A 14,509-nucleotide genomic window follows, 5' to 3' on the forward strand; every position below is an offset into this window, starting at 1 on the left:
TGCTACGTAGTATTTTTACATTGCTTATCTATCAAACCAATTTTAATTAATCAAAGTTCTAAACATTTGCTACTGAGACATCATCACCGGTTTAAATATATATTTCGGTTTAAGTCCAAATGATTGGTTTTGTTTCCCTATTGGCTATCTGTGGATTGCCATAAGTCACTTTCTCTTTTATATATTGCAAGATGTATATTATTTAAACATAAGAGAGCATTCTAAAGGGTGCATTTCAGTGTAATCTAAAAAAGTCAATAAATCCATGAAATACACGGTCGCTATATATAGTCAATTCACTTTAATGTAGAAAGTAATTTAATACATACTTGGAAAAAAATCTCAAAATCTGAAAATCAGAAAAGAAATGATTAAAAGTGAAAGTAAATTTAGAGAAAAGATCTCTAGTAACAATCTTTAGTTGAGTCAAAAACAAAAGTTATTTGGGTGATAAGTTCTGAAAGGTGCAAAATGCAATAATTTGTCATGATTAAAAGAGAGAATCCCAATTTAATGTAAATAAAATCTAACCAAATATTACTTTACAAATATGGATTGTGGAAGCAAAAGAAAATGATTATAAACAGATTCTGCATTAACCCCCTTCTTCTCTATTCAAGTATTCAATGTATTCATATTAATCACCATTAATGCAAATATGACAAAACAAAAGAACATAAACAGTATGTTGGACTTTCAAGGTTTTTAATATTGTAAGATTTTGCCAGTCAAAACTCAAGAAGAACAAAAAATGACGATTGCAAGGATAGTGAAGTCACCGTACCTTGTCATATGTTGCCTTCTCTTGATCATTCTCTGGTTGTTGTCTCATCATCTCTCGTGTGCTCCATACATGAATACTATCAGAGGACCAGAATTCTCACATCTTCAACCTGTAAGATCAAGATTATGAATATCCCATTTATAATGCTTATTTTAAATTCAGTAATTAACATTATTATTGATAGATTTTGGTAATTCTGGTCGTAGGAATTTCCAGGCCTATCGGGTCTACTAAAACAAGTAGCTAACGAAGACAGGGTAGTGATTATTACCGTGGTGGATAAAGAATGGGCAAAACGTGAATCCATTCTTGATCTGTTCCTTGAGAGTTTTCGGATTGGAGAAAGAACCAAACACTTGCTGAACCATTTGATAGTTGTGGCTTTAGATGATCAAGCTCTTAGATATTGTCTTCGTGCTCACCCACATTGTTATCTTCATAGAGACTCGACAACAAAGTCAGAATCTTCAAATCCGGATGGTCTTGTTACCGGCTGGAGCAAGAAGTTTTTGGTTAACGAGATTCTAAAAATCGGTTACAACATAATGTTCACCGTGAGTTTTCTTAAGTGATTGATTATAGCGTTTTTAATTTTTTTTTTTTAAAACACTGATTAATATATTTATTTTGTCTGAATTTGGCTTCAGGAAGCAGATGTGATGTGGCTAAGAAATCCTCTAATGCATTGCCACCAACAAAATCCAATCTCAGTGGCTTGCGGGAGTGATCAACATCAACAAAATCATTTAACAGTGGAAAACACAGGAGGTTTCTTCTATGCCAAGTCCAATGATATAAACATAGCATTGCTCAAGACCTTGAACGTAGAGAGGGTTTTGTATCCTGCAACTGAAAACCAATCCTTGTGTGACATTGTCAAGCGCAACGATGTAATCCAGTCCCTTAGCATGACAGTAACCTTGTTGGATGATGCTAACTTTGGGAGGTTTTGTCAACCAAACCCACAAAATCAAAACGAGATAGCTACAGTCCATGCAAGTTGTTGTAATAATACAAAGAGTAAGGTGCATTACCTAAAGCTATTTCTCCAAGGCCGGAAAAATATGAACCCGCAATGGATCATTCCGAGCCAATGCAGAGGATTTTAATTGTTATAAACATTTCTAAAATATGTAACAAAAAAAAAATGATTTACGTAAAACATGTCTCTGTCATCGTTGTGTGTAGTGTCACATCTGGATCTAAGCAAATATATCATTCCTCTTTAAACCAACAAATTGTAGTGGGAAGATCATCGATGCGAGTAATGTTCATTCAAATGGATTATTGACTTGGTTTCTTTACTTATAGTGGACCAAAACCAAATTATTAGAGGTTCATCATGTGGAATCTGTTACACAAACAAGAAATCATCACAAGCGTCAATTCAATAATATTCGATTGGATGAACGATGGTAACCTACACTTTTCTTAAACAAAAATGCGTGTTAATCTCTAAGCTTTCACCGGGCCTAAACAGCCATATTTAACCGACACGATTAAAAAGTCATATCCCAAAAAAAAAAAAAACCCTTATGGGCTTGAATATATTATTTGAGGGTTTAGGCACCCACCCTAATTTAATAGAGTCGGGTCAGAGTATTATCAATTTGCCTTGGAGATGAAGCAGTTACGCAATTCATCCAGTTCCTGGTCGGAGCTTCCTTCAGATCTCTTGAATTCAGTGTTCGAACGCCTTGGCTTTGCTGATTCACGACGAGTTGAATCCGTATGTTGGTCTTGGTACTCCGCTGCGAGACGATGCTTGGCCAAAAAACAGATCCCTTGGCTGTTTCTCTTGCCAGACGAAGAAGGCAAGCTTTACAGAATGCGAGCTGAGGTGTTCATATTCGCAAAGAGCTATTGTTTAGCAACATGTGGAAACTGGCTCCTTATGATAGACCATTGGTCTGATCTCTACATTTTGAATCTGTTTACCCACGAGTGGATCTATTTACCTCCGGTGGAGTCACTACGTGGAACGACAAAGCTGGAGCGAAACTCGGAAGGTGGGTTTTGTATTTCAAACCGAAACGATCATCATCCCTTCCCAGTGAAGTTCAAAGGTATTAAAGATATTATGCATTCCCCTGTGTTTTGGATTGACGAGCAAACTAAAGAGTATGTAGTTGTATGGGGACTTGGCCATTGGTGCAGTGTGGTTTATTCCAAGAAAGGAGATGCGTTCTGGAATCAGCTTCAAATTCCCCCAGGTTCTAGTTGTTCTTCTCAGATGGTTTACAAAGATCACAAGCTTTACTACTTCCGATTCCGAAATGACTATTTTGGTAATAGTAGTGGTTATATCAAAATATTCGATTTCTCCAGAGAGATTCCGCAAGAAACATTTCACTGTGGTGTTACTTTCGGCACCTCTCTACTTGATTATCAACCAAGTGATTCATGGCGGATTAGGGCCACAAAAATTGTAGTCACAGTAACCGGAGATGTCCTCAAGGTTGAACAATTGGTCAAGAATGAACAACGGGTACAGCTCTGGTCCTTCCGCGTCTACAAGGCAGGTTTCTTTAACAAGTATGATGAACAAGTTGATTCATTGGGCGACGAGGCAATGCTTTTTGATCTAGGCATCACTGTGCTCGCTAATGATGACATTGTGGGTTTTAAGAGAAACTCCATCTACTATAATGTTACATGTTATGAAAATAACACTACTCAAATTTGTGTCTTTAATCTCGAGACACAGGAGATGGAGGAGCCACTCCACGAGTTTGTTTGTTCGTCAGAGCAACAACTCGCCAGAGCTCGATGGTTCCTACCAAGTTTCAAGCAGCCATAATTTGTCTTGTTGTTTTTTATTTTTATTTTGGTTTGTTAAAATCCTCTGCTATAACATCACAACTGATATATATGCTGTCTGATGTAGTTTGGTAATGAAGTAATGATTATGGTGTGGAACATAAAAAATAATAATAATCAGAATGTATTGGTTATTTGGAAATAGTGTTTGACCCCTGTTTGAAAAGATTATTGTTTGCTCTGTTTATAAATCTTATGTCTTGCGCTTGTCGTAATTCATGGCTTTCAATGTGTTGGTTATTTGGAAATAGTTTTTGACCCCTGTGATAGAAGCAGTTCAATGGCTTAATCATATTTTTATTAAGTATCAAGTTAACAAAGGTTTAGTGTGAGAGTAAACCGGGGCTGTTTTAGCTTATTTCTTTTGTCTATCTATATATATAAGGTGGAGAGGGTTAGACAGCTTTATCGAGTATTTGGTGAGGTCTTTTAGGGGGAGTGGGATGAGCTCCATTAACAAAATCCTCAGTTCCTTTTGTAATTCCAGTTCTATCATCTATCAAATCCTTTTCTATAAGCAAATCGTAACCTGTTTGAAAAGATTATTGTTTGCTCTGTTTATAAATCTTATGTCTTGCGCTTGTCGTAATTCATGGCTTTCAATGTGTTGATGTTGATAATAAATTTGATTGAGCAAGTGGAAAGAGAAGCTCTATCAAGCGGAAGAAAGGACGGACAAAACACACAAGTAACCAAACCAAGATGCGATAACGAAGAACCCCCGACTTTTGGATGCTTAAATCAAGTTCTCTGGTTCATAGACAGATGAAGGAAATTGTATGTTATTTTATTTTGCTTGGTTAAAATCCTCACAACTGTTATGGTGTGTGATCAACAGGTCAATTAAACCCAATGTGTACTCCACCACGATCTAGTGGTATCGTTGTAACACTTCAGGATCGAATCCACAGAGACCAAGCGATGCACTATGAAATTGTATAGATCAAATAAAGCTAAGGCAATGAGAAAGAATGTTTTTCAAGTAACCGATTAAAAACAGAAAAATAAATACGAGTTTCGAATTCAAGGGAAGATATTGGGCGTTGGGTATCAGTTAGGGGACACAATCTCGAAATTAGATGATAGGTTGGGAAAGCATTAGATACCATTTTTGAACTCAAATCTCGAATGTAAAACTAACCTACTGTCGCAGCATTAGTTATCTATGCAAGGAATTGATAAAACTCTAAACCGTCGTTTGAATCTAAGCAATCCTAGCAAGCAATAAGTTCAAGTTTGATTCTGTTCACAAGGTGCCTTAACTTCAACTTTCGTTGGCTAAGGATCATCTTGCTCTCCTATGTTCTTTTCAAATAATTCAACAACACTTTTGATGCCTAGATGAATTTAACCTACAATCATAAACTAGGTAGCTAATCTAGTTTAAGCATTATAATCAACAAATAGAAGAAGAACACAATAGATCAATCCCAAATCTAGCAACCTAAATTTAGAGAATCATGAAAACCCCTTTTTGAAACCCGAAACCCAACAGAGAGACTACTCAGACATAGAAGTAACAGAACAGCAAAACAAGAATGAAGAAATCATAATTGAATTGCAAAGAGAAGTAAAAGGGTTCAGAAATCTTCTCCAAAGAGATACAAAGGACTAGAGATCTTCTCCCAAGCTTACAAGTACTCAAAAGCTGCGTAGAATAAAAGTTATCTTTCTAGAGGTCGAACCTCGTGCTTAAATAGTAAAATAAAACCCTAAAAATCGGTTTAAAACGAAAAAGGAAAAGTTGCTTCGGGTACGGGACTAGTCGATCCCGAATGTAGATCAGCCGATCCAGGATGCTTTTCTGTGTTTGCTCCATCTGCTTGCTAGTCCGATCAGTCTTAACCAAATTGGTTCCAGATGCATATCTTCATCTCAAAATGCTCAGATTCCTTCCAAAATCACCTAGAACCTGTAAAGACTCTCACAAGACTAAAAAGACTCTAAAACCACACTTTGACTCAATAAAAAACTCAAAACAAACCTAAAAACTATGGTTAAAACCTATAAAATACAGACACATCACACTGATGTGTGGTTTTTTTTTTTTATTGTAGAGTTTGACGAGATGGGGAGGAGCTTTGCTGGAAATAGCACAGTTTCAACAAGTCTCAGAGTCAAAGCAAATGATTTTAGGTGCTTTTTAAAAAACAAATATATTTCTTCGGTTTTTTTAGTTTGCATCGAATTCAAATTAGCTTTGATGATATTTTTAGAAATGTGAGCTCTATGGTAGAATTTTAAAATTCTCTTAAACTTCAAAAAGAATATCGTCTTTACCTATATAGTGTCACTCTTGAGTTGACCTTGCGTTGCTCCAAACTGGCACTCATGATTCTGTAGTAGTAGTAGTATTAGTGCTACTTTTCATGTGTTGCAGTTTTAGTATGAGGGATACGTTTTGAGGTAAAAATGTCGGTAATGTAGTTTGCATTAATTATTTGCCAATGGTGTAAATGATTGTGAAAAATTGTCTTCATATCTTGATCTCTAGATTTTAATAGTTTCATAACAGAGTAAGGTATGACTTATTCTTGTTAGTCCAAAAAAAGCTAATGCTATGTAGGGCAAGCTTTGCAAAATGAAATACAAAATCGTAAAAGTCAGTGGTCCTCGATCAGTATACAACCATTCACTCTTATGGGGTCCTTGACGACTTTAGGGCCACATGTTTGTATGTATATTTTCTGTACTAATTTCTTTGGAACTTTCTCATGTCTTCACGCGTTTTCTCTTCATTGTGATACCTTCTTTCTTCAAATCTCACTTCTACTCTTATCTCCATGGCTTCTTCTTCTTCGTCGTCGGACGTCAAGAGATACCATGTATTTTCGAGTTTCCACGGCCCAGACGTCCGTACAGGATTTCTATCTCATTTACACAGTCACTTCGAAAGCAAAGGGATCACTACGTTCAAGGATCAAGAGATCGAGAGAGGCTATACGATCGGACCTGAGCTAATACAAGCTATTAATAGATCTAGAGTCTCGATTGTGGTGCTCTCGGAGAAGTACGCTTCTTCTGGCTGGTGTTTAGATGAGTTGGTGGAGATCTTGAAGTGCAAAGAAGCTTCGGGCCAGGCTGTGTTGACTATTTTTTACAAAGTTAATCCATCCGATGTACGGAAACAGCGGGGAGATTTGAGAAGTACTTTCAAGAAAACATGTGAAGGGAAAACTAACGAAGTGAAGCAGAGATGGAGCAATGCGTTGAGTGATGTAGCAACCATAGCTGGGGTCTGGGGAACACTCTCTAAACTGGTTCGTTGTTTCTTTTGACTCATGAATCAGAATGCTTTTATCTTTCTTAATCCATGCTTTAGCGGAGGAGTTTCTCTCATTTAATTAGACCCACCAACATGATTTTGTTTGCTTTTATTAGGGCTAACGAAGCAGAGATGATCCAAAAGATTGCTACAGATGTTTCAAACAAACTTAATCTGACAACTTCAAGGGATTTTGACGGGATGGTGGGACTTGAAGCTCACTTGACAAAATTGAACTTTTTGTTATGCGTGCAAAGTGATGAAGTGAAGATGATTGGAATTTGGGGTCCTGCAGGGATTGGTAAGACTACCATGGCTAGAGCTTTATATAACCAACTCTCTAGTAGTTTTCAACTTAAATGTTTCATGGGGAAGATTCGTGTTGATGACTATAATCCAAAGATTTGTTTGCAAGAAAAGCTCCTGTCCAAGATCCTGAACTAAAGTGATATGAAGATACATCATTTAGGTGCAATAAAAGAATGGCTACATAACCAAAGAGTGCTCATAGTTCTTGATGATGTGGATGACCTAGAGCAACTAGAGGTGTTGGCTACGTCAGTTTTTAGTAGAGGCCAAAGAGATTCGTGATGTGTTGGCAAATGAAACAGTACGTTCTTACCTATCTATATTCCATACTTTTGTTTGTGATAACAATTTCCACAGTCTTCTTTTGCAATATTTGGTAGGGTACTGGATCCGTCATAGGCATATCGTTTGATATGTCCAAGATTGGGACATTCTCTATAAGGAAACGAGTCTTTGATGGGATGCGTAATCTCAAATTCTTAAAGTTCTACAATGACAGTGGAAATGTTAGCTGGTCGGAGGATATTAAATATCTACCTCGTCTAAGGTTACTTCATTGGGATGTATACCCGAGAAAAAGTCTTCCTCTAACATTCCAGCCAGAGTGTCTCGTCGAACTCCAAATGCTATACAGCAATTTAAAGAAGCTATGGGGAGGAATCCAGGTTGGTATTTAATATTTTTGAATACGTTACTAATGGTATTCCTCATTTTTTTGTGTGTTTGACATGTAGCCCCTTACAAATCTCAAGAAAAATAGATTTGAGTGGTTCCAGGCATTTGAAAGAAATTCCAAATATTTTGAGAGCCACTAATCTCGAGACGTTGAGACTTTCCGGTTGTGAGAGTTTGGTGGAGATTACATCCTCTATTTCGAATCTACAGAAACTGGAAAAGCTGGATGCGTCGTGGTGCTCTAAGCTACAAGTCATTCCCACCAGCATCAACTTAGCATCTCTTAAGGAGGTGAGTATGCATGAATGTTCACGACTGAGAAGTTTTCCAGATATGTCTAGAAACATCGAGAGTCTCTCTGCAGGAGGCACAAAGATTAAAGAGTTTCCTGCGTCCATTGTTGGACACTGGTCTCGTCTTGATTTTCTACGGATAGGCAGCAGAAGCGTCAAGAGATTAACACATGTCCCGGAGAGTGTAAAACGTCTAATCCTACGCAACAGTGATATAAAGGTGATTCCAGATTGCGTCATAGGTCTCCCGCATCTACTATCTCTGTCCATCGATAACTGCACAAAAATCGTGTCAATTCAGAGTCATTGACCTTCGCTGGTTTCCCTAACTGCAAACGACTGTATATCACTCGAGAGTGTATGCTGCGACCAATCTGGATTCTGAGTTTCTACAACTGTCTGAAACTGGATAAAGAATCAAAAAGAAGAATCATACAACAATCAGGTTTCAGGTGTATATGCTTGCCAGGTAATAAAATCCCTGCACACTTCACTCACCAAACCACAGGGAACTCCATAACCATCTCTCTTCTTACATTCCCAGGTGGTGGTAAGAAGGCCTTTTCTACGTTCTCAACATTTAAGGCTTGCCTTCTGCTTTCACCAATCAACGGTTTGGGAATGTATACGATAACATATTCTCTAAGAAGTAAAGAAGGTGTCGAAACTAATTGCACTGGAGAGCCCCTATGTTCTATTACGCCCATTACATCTTTGTCAGAACATCTGTTAATATTTTGTGGCGACTTAATTTCTGTAAAAAACAGATGCCTTATGGATGCAACTCCGAATGAGATTCTGTTTGAATTCAGCTCCAGTAATATTGATATTATGGAATGTGGTGTAAAGATCTTGGCAGAAGAAGGACAGAGTAGTAGTAGTAGTGACATGGAAGTGGGCTACGCTGAAACTGGAGGCAACATAAACCACCACATAGATGGAGAAGCAGAAGATTGTAAGGTCCCTCAAGATGAAAACAACAAAAACAGTAAATATACACGTCACTGGAGTTGGCTTAGAAAGCTTCGTCTGGGGAAGAAGAGGATTAGATGAATAAGTGACAGAGCGTAGTTCAAGACCAGTCTCAGGATCCAGTGATGATGATACCTGAGAATCTTCATGAGGGTAATTTGAGCCTGCTGACGCTGTTCAGCTCTCAAAAGATGAAAACGTCAAATGTTAATGTTGGATTTTGCTTGGGAATAAGACACTATCAATTGGTAATAGAAATGTTAACTCATTCCTCAAAGTTCTTGATTCTTTGACATCATATATAGTACAACATATAACAATATGGATTTCTTTCTGATTGTTGTTAATGATGAAGACATGCAGTAAACTAAAAGCAGGAAGTCTATTATCGGAGTGGAGAAGAACTTGGTTTTAGCTTACGTGCGGAAATAGAAATTGATTTCTTTTGTCACAACACAACCACTTTAATGTATTTTACTCTTTCCAATGTACATAGAAATTGTATATACGCATGCTCTTATATCGTATTATTATAATTTTTTTTTTTAAACTGCTATATTGGTTACTACTGTGGTATGTTGATTATAGGGGTCAAAATATGCTTTTCACTGTCTCAATCTATGTTAAATATGCTTTTCGTCGTATTTTTTGGTTAAATATTTTTTATATATATATATTTTTAAATCATATGGTTGCTGTCTGTTTATTGTTTATTGTAGAGTTATCTTTTTTATATTAAAAAAAATCATGCGGTTGTATCTGTTTATTGTAGAATTGTGTATTTTCACCGTATCTTATTCATAACTTTTTTTTTCCAATAATTATATTTATCTAAATATTTATGTCTTTATAACTATATATATATATATTTTGTTTTCTCTCTTCTTAGATAACTAACAAATCATTGTTCGCTGACATAAAAGTATCGTTTATGATGAATCTAAATAATATAAATTTTACTATTTTATATCCAACATTATTTTATAATCTATTAAAGATTTTAAAAATCAATATAGTAATATAAAAAATTAATGAACTTTTAATTATGTAACTTACAGTTGAATTAATTTATTAATCATAACTCTTTGTAAGAGATGTGTTTTTTAAGATTTCACTATTTAATATTTTATTTTTTGAAGTTGTGTATTTTTATTATAATTATTGGTTGATAAATTTTCACTAAAGATGAAATTTCTTTTATTTCTAAAATTATTTTATCAGAAACTTTCATTTACTTATTATAATATTTCTTTTGATATATTTTCACTTAGGATCACTTCGTCATTATATTTGTCTATTAGTAATATAAATATCAATAAATGTTATGATGTTTGTTACTAATAATAATAACAATCTGAATAAATGTCAACAATAGTTGCAATAATTCGTCGTATTTTTTCGTTAAATATATATATTTTTAAAAATTATATAGTTGCATCTGTTTATTGCAGAGTTGGGTCTTTACCAAAAAAAAAAATCATGTGATTGCGTCTGTTCATTTTAGAGTTTTGTTCTTTCACCATATCTTATTAACAACTTTTGTTCCAATAGTTATGTTTATCTAAATGTTTATGTTTTTGAACTCTCTCATATATATATATATATATATATATATATATATATATATATTTGTCTCTTTTAGATAACTAACAAATTACTGTTCGCTGACACAAATTTTCTGTTTGATGATGAATCTAAATAATATGAATTTTAATATCTATTATTCTATAATCTTACTAAAGATTTTAGAAATCAATATAGTAATATAAAAAAATCAGTCAAATTTAATTTTGTTACATACATTTGCATTTATTAATCTTAACTCTTTGTAAAATACATGTTTTTTTTAAGATTTAACTATTTAATATTTTTTTTTATAAATTGTGTATTTTTATTATAATTATTGGTTGATAAATTTTCACTCAAGATGAAATTTATTTTATATTAAAAAAATATTTTATCAGGAAATTACATTTACAGATGATAATCTTTCTTTTGATATTCTCACTTACGATCACTTCTCAATTATATTTGTTTATTATTAATATAAATATCAATAAATGTTATGATGCTTGTTACTCTTTACTATATCTTTTCATAAAATATCTTATGACTATAATACATACAAAAGAATTTACAAGGTTATCTCGATTCATTATGATTTTTTATTTAATAATTTTTAACTTAGATTTAAATTTTTTATCATAATATTTTATTATTATTAGCCCTACTTATTATTATTTTTCTTTTGAGATAATGTTTAATTTTATTATTAGCATATGTTTTCAAACTATTTATTATTTTTAATAATTATATAATATATAATTCTCAATTTGAAATTTAACTTAACTTTTCTTGATATACTTCCCTCGTAACAGCACAGAGGTTTGAGTCTTAGTAATTCATGGTAGAAATTAGGCCTGGGCATTCGGTTAACCATTCGGTTTCGGTTCGGTTGTATTCGGTTTCGGTTATTTTGGATATAGTAATATAGTAACCATTTGGATATTTTTGAAATTTCGGTTCGGTTCGGTTCGGTTTCTTTCGGTTCGGTTTCGGTTTGGTTATTTAAATAAATAACCATAACTAACATAAATTATATTAACATTAACCAAATAAACCAAATATAACCAAAACTAACCGAATATAACCAAAATTAACCAAATATACAATAACAAAAATACAAAAAAGGGAAAAATATGGATTCAATTTTACAAAATAGTATTTAACTTTGTAAATTCAAAATAATAACATTTACATATATTGATTATTTAAAATATTTAATTGTTTTGAATCTAGAAATAATTTATATTTTAAGTTTATTTTATAGTTTTGCATAATATTAAGTATATAATATTTGATATCTTCTAGGTTTTCGGATATTTCGGTTAACCATTTAATTGTCGGTTCGGTTCGGTTCGGTTTCAGTTAGTTTGGATATAGATTTTTACTAACCATTCGGGTATTTGAAGAATTTCGGTTCGGTTCGGTTTGGTTTTTTCGGTTTGGTTTCGGTCGGTTATTTGGTTATCGGTTATTTTGCCCAGCCCTAGTAGAAATGTAGGAAAAAAATATTATGCTACAATACTTTTCATCCTATGGCTCCCGCCATATCGTTCTGGTCTTAATTTCTCTAGCATGTCTTACATTTACCATAATATCAATCTAGTTTTTTTTTAAAACCAACAATGACTAACCGACATTATATAAAGTAGGATTCTTTGGTATTTGAAAATGTTATAACACATTTTACATATGATGAATTGCGTGCTCATTGATCTAAATTATTTTTTTCAGGAAAATGTCAATCTTATTGCTAGGAAAAGAAAAGATTTCAAGACTAAGAGCAAGCTTGAGCTAGCTAACCAGTCTCCGGCAAGGAGGCTTTTGATTGTTGACTCGAAATTAGGAGCAAGAAAAGGAGAAATCATACAGAAATTTCAATAGCATACAAGTCTTAAATTTCAAGATGACGAGTCTGACGTTTCTCAGGTTTTGTACCAGCTCAAGGTTGAGATTTTTGTCGGAGTCTTGTGTTCGACATACTGGAAAATGCAACGTTTCGATAGTCAGTTTTTACAGCTGCTAAAAAGGTATGATGTTTTTAAGATGAGGCGAGAATGCGGGATCGTGGAACCATACGTGTTTATGCTGATGAGCGGTGAAACTTGCTGGACGAGGTTTGATAAAAACTTTGAGAATTTTGAGACACTTCCAAGAATTCCGTCTGACGTTTGCTTCTCTCTGAGTGATAAAGAATCAGTTTGTGCGGGGACACATTTGATGGTCATTGGAAAAGAGCTGGCAGGCATGATAGTGTGGCGTTACGAGCTAGGGATGCATGAGTGGGTAAAAGGTCCAGCAATGATCACACCGCGTTTCATGTACGCTTCGGCGAGCTGTGGGTTCGATGCTTATTTTGCTGGTGGTCTAAAAGTAAATGGATTTCCGAATCCCGAGGTTTTGAGAAGTGTGGAGAGATACAATGCTCAGACCAAAACCTGGTCAACGATTCCGGAAATGCATAAGAGAAGAAAATTCAGCTCAGGATGTTTCTTGCGCGGCAAGTTTTATGTGATCGGCGGTAGAAATGAGTATAATGAACACCTAACTTGTGGAGAACGCTACGATGAGGAGACAAATTCTTGGACGCTCATCCCAGACATGCTTGGAAGCATGACGTTCATGCCTTCCCAGTCGCCGCCCCTCATCGCAGTGGCCAACAACAACCTTTACTCGCTTGAAGCATACTCAAACGAGTTGAGGGTTTATGATGTAAATGCAAACAGTTGGAAGAAACTTGGTGTTGCACCTGTGATATCAAATGTGGGCTTCGGTTGGGGCGTGGCGTTTAAGTCAATTGGAAATAGGCTTTTGTTGATTGGAAACTCGTCTCCTCATTCTTCGTGTGCGACAATGAGAGCTTTCACGTGTCGTCGTCCGTCTCCAGACGTGGAGGAGCTAGTTTGGGAAGAGCTAAATACCAACTATGGCAATGTTCAGTTCGACCATTTCATTCGTAATTGTTGTGTAATGTTTGCTTAGAGTTTTTTTTAAAACAAAAAGTTGTCTGCATTTCGATTTCTCTTTTCTTGGTTTATGTCTTGGGTGATTTGGACGTAAACGTTTGTTTGGTTTTATCATCAATAAAGTCTTTATGTATACCTTGCTTCATTTCAAACGTAGTAGTGCTACTTTTCATGTGTTGCAGTTTTAGTAAGAGGGATGTGTTTTGAGGTAAAAATGTTGGTGATTAGCTTTGCATTCTTTGCCACTGGTGTTAATCATTCTTGATCCACGTGAGATCTAAACAGATGCAAGTTTCATCTACGTTTGATCTTATTCAGTTTTTTTTTGTAGAGGCTTTAAGCTTTTCCAAGTAACTTGTATCTGCACCGCATTTGATATTTGAGTACGTTAGAACATTGGGATCCTTTATTCTGAATCAGAGGATATTGATATCTGTTCTAGGAACTTCTCTGTGCCCTAGACTTTGCACCTGTATCCTAGCCAACGCATGTTGCAGCACAGTACGGCCAGACTGCTTTTTTTTTTTTTCTGTCACATTGTCTCAAAGTGTATTGCCGATCCTGATAATGATGGAAGAGGGATCCCTTGCACAAGGTTGCCATAAAGTGGAACTCATGTTTGCCTGCTTGTGTTACTTCATTTATGTGCCTTATATCTTTTCTTATACGGTTTTAAAATTGCGTACTTTTGTGGAAAATGGATAGTTTATTTTGTTTCCATTTAAGATGTACATTTTGTCACTGAAATTGGTAACTAATAATAGATAAATTTTGCGTAGATGCCATTTCGAAGCTGGGAGAGGCGGTGTTAATCAATCCAAAGAAGCACAATGCGCTGTTCAGGAGGAGATTTCTAAGAAAT

General features: G+C 35.0%; 1 protein-coding gene and 3 pseudogenes across 3 annotated transcripts; all 4 read left to right on the plus strand.

The window, feature by feature from the left end:
• Positions 1-615: 615 nt before the first annotated feature.
• Positions 616-2,022, plus strand: LOC104728425 (uncharacterized protein At4g15970-like). Its single transcript, XM_010447402.2, has 3 exons — positions 616-895; positions 991-1,338; positions 1,432-2,022. Exons 1-3 carry the CDS (start codon positions 752-754, stop codon positions 1,891-1,893), a joined length of 954 nt encoding a protein of 317 aa, XP_010445704.1. The 5' UTR covers positions 616-751; the 3' UTR covers positions 1,894-2,022.
• A 380-nt stretch (positions 2,023-2,402) lies between these two features.
• Positions 2,403-3,770, plus strand: LOC104728426 (putative F-box protein At4g22165 pseudogene; annotated as a pseudogene). The gene has a single exon (XR_015571200.1). The product of XR_015571200.1 is annotated as a putative F-box protein At4g22165 pseudogene (transcript).
• Positions 3,771-6,296: 2,526 nt separating this feature from the next.
• On the plus strand, positions 6,297-9,395 carry LOC104724461 (disease resistance protein RML1B-like; annotated as a pseudogene). The gene is made up of 4 exons (XR_015571706.1): positions 6,297-6,864; positions 6,986-7,479; positions 7,559-7,843; positions 7,913-9,395. The product of XR_015571706.1 is annotated as a disease resistance protein RML1B-like (transcript).
• On the plus strand, positions 9,247-13,663 carry LOC147934627 (F-box/kelch-repeat protein At3g27150 pseudogene; annotated as a pseudogene).
• The last annotated feature ends 846 nt before the right edge of the window (positions 13,664-14,509 follow it).

Source organism: Camelina sativa, chromosome 11 (assembly GCF_030686135.1).
Source record: "Camelina sativa cultivar CO46 ecotype springtype chromosome 11, ASM3068613v1".
Lineage (NCBI taxonomy): Eukaryota > Viridiplantae > Streptophyta > Magnoliopsida > Brassicales > Brassicaceae > Camelina > Camelina sativa.

What these genes read in the sequence shown, in the direction of transcription:
- LOC104728425 (XM_010447402.2), top strand. Translation starts at nt 752, where the DNA reads ATGACGATTGCAAGGATAGTGAAGTCACCGTACCTTGTCATATGTTGC. An exon ending in AATTCTCACATCTTCAACCT is followed by an intron (nt 896 to 990) that starts GTAAGATCAAGA and finishes TTCTGGTCGTAG; the next exon opens with GAATTTCCAGGCCTATCGGG. An exon ending in GTTACAACATAATGTTCACC is followed by an intron (nt 1,339 to 1,431) that starts GTGAGTTTTCTT and finishes ATTTGGCTTCAG; the next exon opens with GAAGCAGATGTGATGTGGCT.